The 14,807-nt window shown below is 41.7% G+C and overlaps 1 protein-coding gene across 1 annotated transcript in view; it reads right to left on the bottom strand.

The window, feature by feature from the left end:
- Positions 1-14,807, bottom strand: part of kpnb3 (karyopherin (importin) beta 3) — a 110,813-nt gene that overhangs the window by 74,960 nt on the left and 21,046 nt on the right. The window contains exon 3 of the mRNA XM_028799540.2: positions 14,542-14,734. Within this exon, the coding sequence (XP_028655373.1) occupies positions 14,542-14,734 (193 nt within the window). The remainder of the gene's footprint in view (positions 1-14,541; positions 14,735-14,807) is intronic.

The raw sequence follows: 14,807 nt of genomic DNA on the forward strand, positions 1-14,807 counted from the left end.
TAAGTAGGGATGGGTACTGGCACTGATGTCCTGATTCAATTCCGATTTACAATGCCCCGATTCAACTCAATATCGCTTTTATCTTGACAGAACTAGCATGCACTGATCTATTTGAAGTGGTGGGTTGTGTTTTTTTTTTAATAATAATAATTTATATATATATATATATATATATATATATATATATATATATATATATATATATATATATATATATATAAAATATAAAAAAAGATTACTTAACCATGGAATCTAAAAAAAAAAAAAAAAAAAAAAGGCTGCAAAGCAAGCGTGTGATAAACGAATAGGGCTGTGGAATCAGTACACAAAACCTCTGACTCCAACTTCTCTATTTGTAATTACATTGATATATGGTGATTGAAAGCACACAACACACAAGGTACAAGGCATTTTTATCACTGCCAAGTATAGCTTCAATAATGTGTTATATTTAATACATTTTATGTCTACAGATTCAAAATGTTTATTTAAAAAGTTTACTATCCAGTTATATCTGTGTGCGGTTCTCTGGTTACCTTTAGAACAGGCATTTTACTCAGAAGCCAAACTAGTGTTGTTAGTTCATTTGCTGGAGTGTGCAAAGTCTGCCTATAGTTGGACTGACTTCTTGCAATAAGCCAGCTCTACAATCTAGTTCCTAGTTGATTGCTACACGAGCACTGTTGCCATTCAAATAGACTACTGACATACATTTTTAAAGTAGTTGCCATCAAGTCTTATTTCAACTTGTACATTTTGTATATAGTATATTCCTTATTACACATCAAATACTACCGTTTCGGCAAACAGATCCTCAGCAGTCAGTATAAGTTTACTGAAATGACTGCAGAACTTCTGCCTGAATGTGCTGTCTAGGGAATCCATTCCCGGGAATTCGGGAATCCCGGGCTCCTGGGGATGACACATGTGAACGGTTTTAGAACGACCAACACTTATTTTTAATAAAACTACTGCAATATGTTGACACAAATAAAAGACTAACCTTATCTACAAGCACTTTATGCTGTCATACAAGTACATGTGCATTTTTTTTTTTTTTCAGAATTCACTGTCTTAATCTTCTTTATTTATTTATCTGGTTTGTACAATGCTATATACTGTATACCCTGCCGTTCTTTATTATATTCTGTAAGTGCCTTGAGCATGGGAAAGGCGCTATATAAATAAAATGTATTATTATTTATTATTATGTGCTTTCTACGCTCTTATTACTGCAACTAAAGATACAACATGTCCAGCGTGTGGTCATCCAGGCTAGAGTGCACCTTCGTGCAGAGTACACCAGACGCTGAGAAAGCTTGCTCTGCGTCCACTGAAGTAGGCGGCACAGTCATCAGATACTGATACACTTGTTCTAAACCATGCCCGCACTTGCTGTTGCTCTGAAACACCGCCATTTCAGCTTTTACTGATGCATCCAGTTTCTTGTCATCATTCTGTGATGGCAAGTTTCTTTGCACAGATTATGCGGATGCAACAGACTGATGCACTGCAATTTCAAGTTGCTGTTCAAAGCTGTTGTCTGATGAAGTGTAAGCTGTAGTAATGGTGCCCATGGTAATCCCAATGGTAATTGGGAGCCTGGGAATGGACTCCCTAGTGCTGTCTGTACAAATAGGTTAGGTAGACTATCATCCCAGAGGGAAATTTTCTGCAGCTGTAAAGTACAAAACCAGAAAATATTGTTACAGAGATCTATTAGATAATCAAAGATACAACATTTGCCAAACAATTTATTGTATAAACATAAACTCAAGATTAGTACAAAGAAGAATAATTACTTTCAACACTACACAAAACAATATTACTGAATTTACCATTTAGCAGCGTCCCGATTAGAAAGAGAATTTAAAATGCTTATAGCTCTAGGAATAAAAGAGTTCTTAAACATGTTGCTCTTTGGAAACCTAAATCTGCAGCCTGACGGCAACAGCTGGAATTTAGAGAAAAAGAGGATGACACCTGCCTGACAGAACTTAGATGGCTTTCTTTCTAACCTGTTTGCATTACATTTCAGTGATATAGGTCTATGGTGAATCAATAATTTTACTAATAATTTTTAAAAACTTAAGATGGTTTATATTCTTATTGCTGAGGTTTCCAAACCAACAGGTAAAAGCAAATGTAACAATGGATCCAGTAAAGTATTTTTAAAAAAAAGAAGGTTTTGTCCACTTTGTTTGCTAAGAAAGAAAATTCATGACTGACCCTTTTTACACATTTGCTCTGTGTTAAGATCAAAGTTTAGATTGTGATTATTGATTGTTCCCAGATGATATTTTTATTGCTCCACAATCTCCACTGTCTACCCTTTAATTAAGGTGGAGACAGTGGATTGTGTGGAGCACCTGAAATCAACCACCACATCTGTCTTCTTAGAAATATTTTGTCGTAAACTGGAGTGATCTCATCATTGAACAAACTCATTGACAATAGGTCCGTGGCTGTGTTCCTTATCTTGTAAAAGACTCACAATGACAGAGTCTTCTGCAAATTTCAGGCAATGAGACATTAATGCCACTGATCTAAAGTCACTTAATGCTTTGGAGTGTGCAGTCTTTGCCAATGGAATAAAACTGCCCATTCCCATAGGCTGGGGACTTGTTGTGAATCCAAGGAAATTTGAAATACAGAGTGGAATATTGGAGAGAGCTCCTCTGCACAGCAGTGAAGCAGATGGCCACTTATTCTGTCTGGGCCGCCCAAGCTCTTTTTTGATATTTGCTTGTTTAAGGACCTCTCTGACATCTTTCTGGTCAAAAAAAGGCTGTCTCCTGGCTCCAGCCCTCAGTCTGTTCTTTTGCTGACTTGCTTCTGAAACGAAACCCTGTGTTTCAAATCTTGAATAGAACTTATTCAAGTTGTGCACCAACTGATAGTTCTGACCACTACCAGTGGAACTCAATTATTGATTTCTGTATGAATGCCAGCCATAATGAGTCCAGGGTATTCAGTGACTACTGCCCAAGAAAATAAAAATGAATGAATAAACACGATTGTGATGAAAATCTGTGGAATTTCTCTGGTCAGATACATGGGGCGCAGCAAGACAGAACTTCCATTCCTTTCGTGCACACTTTTTCTCTAGCCATCACCATTTTACAGTATCCATCCTCTTCCGCTTATCCGAAGTCGGGTCGCGGGGGCAGCAGCTTGAGCAGAGATGCCCAGACTTCCCTCTCCCTGACCACTTCTTCTAGCTCTTCCGGGAGAATCCCGAGGCGTTCCCAGGCCAGCCGGGAGACATAGTCCCTCCAGCGTGTCCTGGGTCTTCCCCGGGGCCTCCTCCCAGTTGGACGTGCCCGGAACACCTCACCAGGGAGGCGTCCAGGAGGCATCCTGATCAGATGCCCGAGCCACCTCATCTGACTCCTCTCGATGCGGAGGAGCAGCGGCTCTACCCTGAGCCCCTCCCGGATGACTGAGCTTCTCACCCTATCTTTAAGGGAGAGCCCAGACACCCTGCGGAGGAAACTCATTTCAGCCGCTTGTATTCGCGATCTTGTTCTTTCGGTCACTATCCATAGCTCATGACCATAGGTGAGGGTAGGAACATAGATCGACTGGTAAATTGAGAGCTTTTCCTTATGGCTCAGCTCCTTTTTCACCACGACAGACCGATGCAGAGCCCGCATCACTGCGGACGCCGCACCGATCCGCCTGTCGATCTCACGCTCCATTCTTCCCTCACTCGTGAACAAGACCCCGAGATACTTGAACTCCTCCACTTGAGGCAGGATCTCGCTCCCAACCCTGAGAGGGCACTCCACCCTTTTCCGGCTGAGGACCATGGTCTCGGATTTGGAGGTGCTGATTCCCATCCCAGCCGCTTCACACTCAGCTGCGAACCGATCCAGAGAGAGCTGAAGATCACGGCCTGATGAAGCAAACAGGACATCATCATCTGCAAAAAGCAGTGACCCAATCCTGAGTCCACCAAACCGGACCCCCTCAACACCCTGGCTGCGCCTAGAAATTATGTCCATAAAAGTTATGAACAGAATCGATGACAATGGGCAGCCCTGGCGGAGTCCAACTCTCACTGGAAACGGGTTCGACTTACTGCCGGCAATGCGGACCAAGCTCTGACACCGGTTGTACAGGGACTGAACCGCCCTTATCAGGGGGTCCGGTACTCCATACTCCCTGAGCACCCCCCACAGGATTCCCCGAGGGACACAGTCGAACGCCTTTTCCAAGTCCACAAAACACATGTAGACTGGTTGGGTGAACTCCCATGCACCCTCCAGGACCTTGCTAAGGGTGTAGAGCTGGTCCACTGTTCCGCGACCAGGACGGAAACCACATTGTTCCTCCTGAATCCGAGGTTCGACTATCTGACGGACCCTCCTCTCCAGAACCCACAAATAGACTTTTCCAGGGAGGCTGAGGAGTGTGATCCCTCTGTAGTTGGAACACACCCTCCAGTCCCCCTTCTTAAAGAGGGGGACCACCACCCCGGTCTGCCAATCCAGAGACACTGTCCCTGATGTCCATGCACTGTTGTAGAGACGTGTCAACCAAGACAGCCCTACAACATCCAGAGCCTTGAGGAACTCCAGGCGTATCTCATCCACCCCCAGGGCCTTGCCACCAAGGAGTTTTTTGACCACCTCGGTGACCTCAGTCCCAGAGATGGGGGAGCCCACCTCCGAGTCCCCAGGCTCTGCTTCCTCATTGGAAGGCATGTTATTGGGATTGAGGAGGTCTTCGAAGTACTCCCCCCACCGACCCACAACGTCCCGAGTTGAGGTCAGCAGCGCACCATCCCCACCATATACAGTGTTGACACTGCACTGCTTCCCCCTCCTGAGACGCCGGATGGTGGACCAGAATCTCCTCGAAGCCGTCCGAAAGTCGTTCTCCATGGCCTCCCCAAACTCCTCCCATGCCCGAGTTTTTGCGTCAGCAACCACCGAAGCCGCATTCCGCTTGGCCTGCCGGTACCTATTAGCTGCCTCCAGAGTCCCACAGGACAAAAGGGACCGGTAGGACTCCTTCAGCTTGACGGCATCCCTCACCACCGGTGTCCGCCAACAGGTTCGGGGATTGCTGCCACGACAGGCACCGACCACCTTACGGCCACAGCTCCGGTCAGCCGCCTCAACAATAGAGGCACTGAACATGGCCCATTCGGACTCAATGTCCCCCACCTCCCTCGGGACATGGTCAAAGTTCTGCCGGAGGTGGGAGTTGAAGCTACTTCTGACAGGGGGCTCTGCCAGACGTTCCCAGCAGACCCTCACAACACGTTTGGGCCTACCAGGCCTGACCGGCATCCTCCCCCACCATCGAAGCCAACTCACCACCAGGTGGTGATCAGTTGATAGCTCCGCCCCTCTCTTCACCCGAGTGTCCAAGACATGTGGCCGCAAGTCCGACGACACGACCACAAAGTCGATCATCAAACTGAGGCCTAGGGTGTCCTGGTGCCAAGTGCACATATGAACACCCCTATGCTTGAACACGGTGTTCGTTATGGACAATCCATGACGAGCACAGAAGTCCAATAACAAAACACCACTCGGGTTCAGATCGGGGGGGCCATTCCTCCCAATCACGCCCTTCCAGGTCTCACGGCCATTGCCCACGTGAGCATTGAAGTCTCACAGCAGTACGAGGGAGTCCCCAGATGGTATGCCCTATAGCACACCCTCCAGGGACTCCAAAAAGGGTGGGTACTCCGAACTGCTGTTCGGTGCATACGCACAAACAACAGTTAGGACCCGTCCCCCCACCCGAAGGCGGATGGAGGCTACCCTCTCGTCTACTGGGGTAAACCCCAATGTACAGGCTCCAAGTCGGGGGGCAATAAGTATACCCACACCCGCTCTGCGCCTCTCACCGGGGGCAACTCCAGAGTGGTAGAGAGTCCAGCCCCTCTCAAGGAGATTGGTTCCAGAGTCCAAGCTGTGCGTCGAGGTGAGCCCGACTATATCTAGCCGGAACCTCTCAACCTCACGCACAAGCTCAGGCTCCTTCCCCTTCAGAGAGGTGACATTCCATGTCCCAAGAGCCAGCTTCTGTAGCCGAGGATCGGACCGCCAAGGTCCCCGACTTCGGCCACCACCCAACTCACACTGCACCCGATCTCCTTGGCCCCTCCCATAGGTGGTGAGCCCATGGGAAGGGGGACCCACGTTGCCTCTTCGGGCTGTGCCCGGCCGAGCCCCATGGGTGCAAGATCGGGCAACCAGGCGCTCGCCATCGAGCCCCACCTCCAGGCCTGGCTCCAGAGGGGGGCCCCGGTGACCCGCGTCTGGGCGAGGGAAAACGGCGTCTAAATTTTTTATTCGTCATAGGAGGTTTGTATAACCGCTCTTTGTCTCATCCCTCACCTAGGACCAGTTTGCCTTGGGTGGCCCTACCAGGGGCATACAGCCCCGGACAACAGAGCTCCTAGGATCATTGGGACACGCAAACCCCTCCACCACGGTAAGGTGGCGGTTCGAGGAGTACCGTTTGTTTATACAAAGCCAGACATCTCCACAGTGTGACTTACTGCACTGTCACAAAATATTCTGAAAACAGAAATGTGATCTGTCTCTTTCATAAACTAAACCAGAAAGGTACAAAAAAAATAAATAAACGCTCCAACTTTCAAAATCATTAACTCAATCCCTGAATTAGTGCTGGGCGGTATTCCGGTTCAAACCGAAAACCGTTTATTTTGGTTATGGATTTTTCTTATACTGCAACACCGGTTTAAATTGCCTAAACAACATTTGGAACGTGGTGCAACGGGAAACTGTTTAAGGGGGACCTTTTTCACTGCTACACCGCTAAACACATGCCACAGAGGTGTTGCACGGGGGCTCTTTTTCACTGCTAAACAAACATACACCGGAGTACATGTGTTAGTAGAGGTATTGCGTGGTGAAAATGGACAGAGAACATTCTGAAACTGAAGTTGAACATGATGACACAGAAGAACTTTTGCTGGAAAAAGGAGTCACATCTGTTGTCTGGAGATACTTTGGATTTAAAAGGTCGGATGTGGACCATTATGTTCAAATGTGTGAATACTATTTCTATACTACTGGATAATATTGCAAGCCAAGTTGTATTTTTTCAATACTGTGTAATTGTACCTGGGTACTGTGTAATAGTGTGACGACATGTTGACTTTATTCTCGACATTTCCACTTTAATCTCGACGCTTATGACGAGAATAAAGTCGACATTTCTACTTTATTCTCGCTGTTTGTCGAGATTAAAGTCAACATGTTGACTTTATTCTCGGAATTTGTTATTAAAACTAGAACATCGTAAACTAAACATCTTAAAATGAATATTTAATTTACTAGATTTTCTCAAACCCCATCATAAGTTATGTAGCACATTAAATGCTTTGTGTTATGTTACCCGAGCCATGTTAAACTGACTTCCTCTTGCATTATGAGGAAGCGCAGGCAGCACACAGAATACATTAATTTCATGATATTCCTGCTCCCTGAACATTTACAATACTAAGATAAATACTTTTCATGATGAAATGCATTAAAGCATGTATTAATCATGAGGGGGCACGGTGGCATGGAGGTTGCACTGCTGCCTTGCAGCAATGGGGTCCCGGATGTTCCTTACTTTGAATTTGCATGTTTTTCTGGTGGGTTTACTCGTGTGCTTCAGTTTCCTTTCAAACTCATGTAGGACGGCGGGTTTTGTTATGCTATATTAACCGTGCTAGTGTATGTATTGCTCGTATTCACCCTGCGATGTGCTGGCGCCACGTTCAGGATTTCCTCCTGCCTTGCACACAATGCTTGCTGGGATGGGCGCAACCCTGAATGGACATCATAATTAAACATGTATAACGAAGATTTTTTTTTTTAATTTCTGAACACTCCGTGGTCTAAGTTTATAACTAGTTTTAATTTCACAAGGACGTTTATCGTATGGAGATTGGTTATGTGGAGAAAGAAAAATGAAGGATAGGAACTGGGGGTTTAATACATCAGAAAGAGACAGCATGCATGCAATAATGAAAGCCCGCTCAGAAGAACATCCATTGAATTCTGTGTTTGGGTCTTCGACCACCAGATCACGAACCCAACATTTAAGTTAAACCTGTGCGATACCCATTCATACATCCAGTTTTTTGGAACCTTGTCACACCTGCCATGAAGTTCTCTACACTGAACGTACACCTGGGGACTCCTTACTGCGAGAGAGCAGCACTACCGTGCATGTTTAATACCTGCTTTAATGCATTTCATCATGAAAAATTATCTTAGCATTCTACATTTTCAGAGAGCAGGAATATCATGAAGTGAATGTATTCTGTGCGGCGATCGCTGCCTCTTAGTGTAAGAGGAAGTCAGTTTAAGAAGAGCGTAGCGATTAACAACAAGTTTAGTTTACGACATTCTTATTTAATGACAAAATAAACTGCAAGAATAAAGTGGAAATGTCGACTTTAATCTTGACATATAGTTTTTTTTTTCTTCAACGTGGCCCTAATACAATTCCGTAGGGCTATAACACAAAAAGCATTATAAATGCAAGTTGAAGTTTTATTATTTATGTATATAGCTTAGCTTGAAGCAAGGTCAATATTAATGCAGTTTGCCTTAACGATGGTTCAGTTGGTAAAGATGTCATCACCAAGTTGCACTTGTTTTATTTTATTTTTATTTGGTGAATACAGTAATCCCTCCTCCATCGCGGGGGTTGCGTTCCAGAGCCACCCGCGAAATAAGAAAATCCGCGAAGTAGAAACCATATGTTTATATGGTTATTTTTATATTGTCATGCTTGGGTCACAGATTTGCGCAGAAACACAGGAGGTTGTAGAGAGACAGGAACGTTATTCAAACACTGCAAACAAACATTTGTCTCTTTTTCAAAAGTTTAAACTGTGCTCCATGACAAGACAGAGATGACAGTTCCGTCTCACAATTAAAAGAATGCAAACATATCTTCCTCTTCAAAGGAGTGCGCGTCAGGTGCATATAAAGTCACAGAGATAGAGAAAAGCAAACAAATCAATAGGGCTGTTTGGCTTAAGTATGCGAAGCACCGCAGCACAAAGCTGTTGAAGGCGGCAGCTCACACCCCCTCTGTCAGGAGCAGACAAGAGAGAGAGAGAGAGAGAGAGAGAGAGAGAGAGAGAGAGAGAGAGAGAGAGAGAGAGAGAGAGAGAGAGAGAGAGAGAGAGAGAGAGAGAGAGAGAGAGAGATAGATAGAGACAGACAGAGTTTGTTTTTCAAGCAAAAATCAATACGTGCCCTTCGAGCTTTTAAGTATGCGAAGCACCGTGCAGCATGTCGTTTCAGGAAGCAGCTGCACAAAAGATAGCCACGTGAAGATAATCTTTCAGCATTTTTAGACGAGCGTCCGTATCGTCTAGGTGTGCGTACAGCCCCCCTGCTCAATCCCCCTACGTCAGGATCAGAGAAAGTCAGCGCAAGAGAGACAGAGAAAAGTAAGTTGGGTAGCTTCTCAGCCATCTGCCAATAGTGTCCCTTGTATGAAATCAACTGGGCAAACCAACTGAGGAAGCATGTACCAGAAATTAAAAGACCTATTGTCCGCAGAAATCCGCGAACCAGCAAAAAATCCGCGATATATATTTAAATATGCTTACATATAAAATCCGCGATGGAGTGAAGCCGCGAAAGGCGAAGCGCGATATAGCGAGGGATTACTGTACTGTGTAATGCACCTAAGCTTGAAGTCTTGGAAGTAATAGTATTATTGCTGGAAGTTGCACTATTTTATTGTTATTATTTATTAGTTTAAATATTATACAGTTTAATGATGGAAAGTTGTTTAAAAAGTCACTTTAACATGTCAGTGGACAGAGATTGTTAACATTAAAGTGTAGCTGGTTTAGAAAAAATATTTACTATTTATTCCCTTTTCTAAGACATGTTCAGTGCAATACAACTTTTGACAAGCACTTCTTGGTATTTTACTAAGTTTAAATGCCTCTTTGGATGGTTGAAAATATGTTGTCAACATTTTAGTTTGTTGTTTGCAAACATCTATATATATATAAAATCCCTATGTGCGTCCAGGTGTCCGTGTGTGGGTGTCTTCTGATGAAGTGCGCATGCACGGGGCACGGTGCGATGTGCGATATTACTGTCAGAGAAAGTTAGAGGCGTTTTACGGAAATACAAACCAGTATTACTGCGAGAGGAAATTAAAGGTACACAATACAGTGACGCATATTACAGCCACATACAAGCCAGTATTACTGTCAGAGAACATTAAAGGCATATTACCGATGCGCACGCCTGTATTACCGCCAGAGAAAATTAAAGGTATATTACGGACGTACAAGCCAGCGGACGTACAAGACGGTATCCTTCAATAAGGGCGCGCACAAAAAGGCGAGCCTCAAAAGGCCGCGCTCAATTGAGGTCGCCCTTTTGAAGCTCGCCTTTTTGTGCGCGCCCTTATTGAATAGAGCCGTACAAGACAGTATTACTGTCACAGAAAATTAAAGACACACAATACACGGCGGCAGCCCACGAAGAACGGTCAGCTCAGCAAGTAAACATCAACAAAAGAAAGGCTGAAAGAAAGAAAAATACGACCAACAAAAAGAATGAGGTCAAAGTCCCTTGCCATTTAATATAGACTGTTCCTACTAATGTGTATGCACTACTGTTCTAGCGCCCGTTATTGTAACGGGCTAAATGACTAGTTGTTCAATAAAAAGGTTCTATATTTTGACTGCATCTGTCATGCAATGTGATTCCTTCTCTTCATTAGTGCCACCCCCTTGAAAACTATCACTTTATGGGGCCATGTAAACGTGTATTAATACTTGTATGCACATTAAAATGTTTTTTTCTACAATGTACAATTCTCATGACAGTGGAATAGGTTATTCTTAGCCAGTAATTGCAGTGGAAAATGTGGTTAACATCCACTCATGCATGGGGAAAAGAAATACCGTCCAATACCGTGAAACTGGTACATTTTTGAAAAATACCGTGATATAGAATTTTGGTTATATCGCCCAGCACTACCCTGAATGCACCTGTATGTTACACGAAACATTTTTTTTTTTTTTTTTAATAGTAAGTTACAACATGTAATTATTTTACCACAATTACAAGTAAACAAATTGAAAAAGGAGCTTTTTGGTACTTGTTTTACCTTGTTTTACTACTAATTTCTGAGTTTTAAATGTGCCAATGTGTGTGAGATTTCTATTACATTGTAACTTTATATTACAATGTATGGTATTTGACTTGGAATATAATGCAGAAATGTAGCACTACAGTTTTAAGGTTCGTCTGGCCCCCAGCCTAAATGTCAGACTACACCCAAGGTTTGCTAACATTTTAACTAGACTGGGTTGGGGAGACTAAGGAAGACACACACACACACACACAAAAAAAAAAAGTGAGCCCGACCTACAGATAAATCAACTGAAAACAGAAAGTAACTTCCTGCCAACCCATCTTATTTTTTGAAGCAGCAACCAGTTTAGTTGATAAAAACAAAGCATACAAAATATTTAACCTAGACTTTCAAAAAGTATTTGATACGGTCCCACACCAAAGATTTATTCTGAAACTAGAAACAGTAGGCATCAGAGGTAACCAACAAAACTGGATTTCTACTTGGTTAACCTGCAGGAGACAGAGTACAGATAAGAGGAGAATGCTCCACAAGGAGCAAGGTCAACAATGGAGTCCCTCAGGGGTCTATGCCTGGACTATTTTTTCTGATGTATTTTAATGACACAGATTTGGGTATAGTTAGTAAACTTATCAAATTCCCACAACTGGAGGAACGGAAGACAGGAGGCAGCAAAAAAATCAAAAAGACCTGGACAAGCTTCAGAACTATGCGGATACCTGGAAAACGCAGTTTAATATAGAAAAGTGTGAAGTGCTACACATTAAGGGGTATATGTTGACAGAATATTTTAATCAGCTAAGCAATGCACAGAAATAATTCAGAAGGCAAATAAAATGTTAGGTTATATTATAAAAACTGTTGAATTTAAGTCAATGGATGTTCTTCTCAAACTATATAATGCACTTCTAAGATAGCATCTGGAGTACTGTGTGCAGTTCTTGGCTCCACGTTACAAGACAGACAAAGCAGCACTTGAAGCTGTGGACAGAAGTGCAACCAAGTGCCCCAGCACTTAAAGACATGTCCTACTCTGACAGACTCAGAGAAGTAAACCTGTTTAGACTTGAGCAGAGGAGACTCCTTGGGGACCTAATCCAGGTCTTCAAAATCCACAAAAACATTGACATAGTAGATCCAACAACATTCTTTCAGATTTAAGGAGGAATCATGTACTTGAGGACACCAAGTGTTCTCATTTGTCAAATATCTTATGCTCTATTTTCTTAACAAAGCTGATTAACTGTTGAAAAATGTACATAGCAATACCCTGGCAACTGCCTCAACAGCCTCTGAAAGGATGTTTAGAATTACATGACTTGTTATTAGCGCAAGGAGAGTAGGGCTACATTTAAAAAAATTTTAAGTCATCTGATTCTAAAAATGAACAAAAACCTGTGTGGCTTTAGATCAGAATAAGAGGACAAAAGAGTTGTGAAGAGAGGGGAACCAAGAAGAAAGGAGTGGAATGCATAAAGAAAAGTTGTAAGATAATTTAGAAGGTGGTGGATAGTTAAAAGATGAAAAAAGGGTAGGAAAATATGTTAAGAAGGAGAAAAGACTGAAGGGTGGGAGAAAAAGACAAACTGCTTTTTGGAGAGCTACACTACAAACGTACACTGCTAGTGTTGTTTCATTTTAATAAAAGATTTGTTTAGCCAAAAAGAAAAAAAAAAACAAACAAAAAAAAGCACAGTGGATTATTTTCAGTATGTAAGTACTTTTTTTTAATGTGATTTTTGGTTAGCATCTTGGTCCAATTTATTAAATTGTTGAGAATTTGTACCAATTCTTGCTTGCTAGAAGACTGCTCTCGCGATTTGTCCTTCCTGCAACTATAGCAACTGAAGCTTTTTTGCTTCAAACAAACATGCCACTGCAGCTGTAGTTTTGGTTGATTAAAAAATTCTACTCTCATTATTTGCATATTACAAATACTAATACACAGACTATCTGAAATGGATTCAAAATGGGCTAACTAGATATGTAAATAAATATACTCTAGTGTCCATCACTGTGCAGATTTGGCCATTACACAAAAAAAAAAAAAAATTAAGTAACAATCCATAACTTTATCATCTAGACAGACTTAGCAGACAATAGCAAAGGCTACAGTTGAAAGATACAACTATTGAAAAATGTGTATTAACGTTTAAGACCATGCAACTTTTACAGCAACATGCAGACAACATAGACTATATTTACATAATCTTAGCGAGTTGAGGGGTATTCATAGTATGCTTCCGTGTTACTGCAGCTTTATTTTACAGATCTAATAAGCAAAAAGTTGGTTTCTTTTCGAATTACAATGAAAATTAACCATCATATTTTCTTTTATTACTACAGCAACTTCAAACATTACCATTTTTCAAATCACACATCTTTCCAGTGTCTGCAATGCTCAGTAAGCATAGGGTCTACTTATTAGTTCTCTGCTGACTTGAGACACTTTGTCTAAAACAGTTAGTATAAAAAATATACTTGGATCACCTAATTTACATTTGTTCCTGTCAGCAGAACTCAACTGGAATCCCATACTGTTAAGTTTCTAACACTTAAGCTTCTTTTCCTTAATTTTCAAATTTTGCCCTCTATTGTGGTTTGCTGACAGACAAGCTAACTTATTGTTAAACATTTTTTCTTAGTTGCCATGAATAAAGTTTTGTTAAATAATTTATAACGTGAATTAAATACCTGACGATCATTATAATGAAATATGTAGTGCACTCAGTCGTTTTATTTGTGAAACAATGACAGACTTACAGTGCCTCAATTTATATAAAACAGACCGACAGTAACACAAAGTCTACTGACTTCTAGGAACAAAAAGAAGCAAAGCTGAAAAAAAAAAATACTAATGACTGTCTAAATGTATTTGAACAACCACAAGCAAATTTGTCAGGGTTTACATGCAGTTATTGGCTCTACTTTAGTTTAGATCACATCATTTTCTGAACTTGGACAATCCTGTTTTTTGTGTAGAGCTATCATATTTGTTTGAGCTTTCAAATGTGTATTTTAAGCGACACTGCATGATTCTTTAGATGTTTATGCTTTACAAATGATCTATGAGGGGAAACATTTTAATTACAAATGTACACTGAAGCACCTAGTATTTCCAGTATACTTATCTTCACTATGAACATTACATAATTTTAAGATAATCTGACAGCCTCACAAACTTTTATCAAATTAAATTATCTAATAAAACAATGTGAAACTATGCTAATAAATAGCAATTTAATTAGAAAAGGAGTATGTGATAAAGTAAATCCTTTCAGGTATAATAGTATTAAACATTTCTAATCTGGCTAATAAAACTGTATTGTTAAAATAAAACAACTAAATTGAGGTGAAGGGCACTCTCTTTAGCATATAAAACATGAAAAAAACTAAACTAGATTTTGATTACAGTACCTATTAAGTTTCGAGCAAGCTCAGCAGCAATATCACAGATTTTCTTTCGGATGTTAGGAGATCCTTCCATTTGAATGCCCAACAACAATTCACTTCTGATGACATTTTGCAAATCCGTTGAAAGGATAGGGTAGATCTCATCAAAGGCAGAGGAAAACAAACGCCGTAAAAGGACTGCTGCCATCTGTTTAACCTTAAAGGGAAAATAAATAAATAAAAAATAAAAATAAAAAATTGTATAAACTGCAAGGCATTTCTGCAAAAAT

The sequence above is a fragment of the Erpetoichthys calabaricus genome, chromosome 4 (assembly GCF_900747795.2).
Source record: "Erpetoichthys calabaricus chromosome 4, fErpCal1.3, whole genome shotgun sequence".
NCBI classification, from domain to species: Eukaryota; Metazoa; Chordata; class Cladistia; order Polypteriformes; family Polypteridae; genus Erpetoichthys; species Erpetoichthys calabaricus.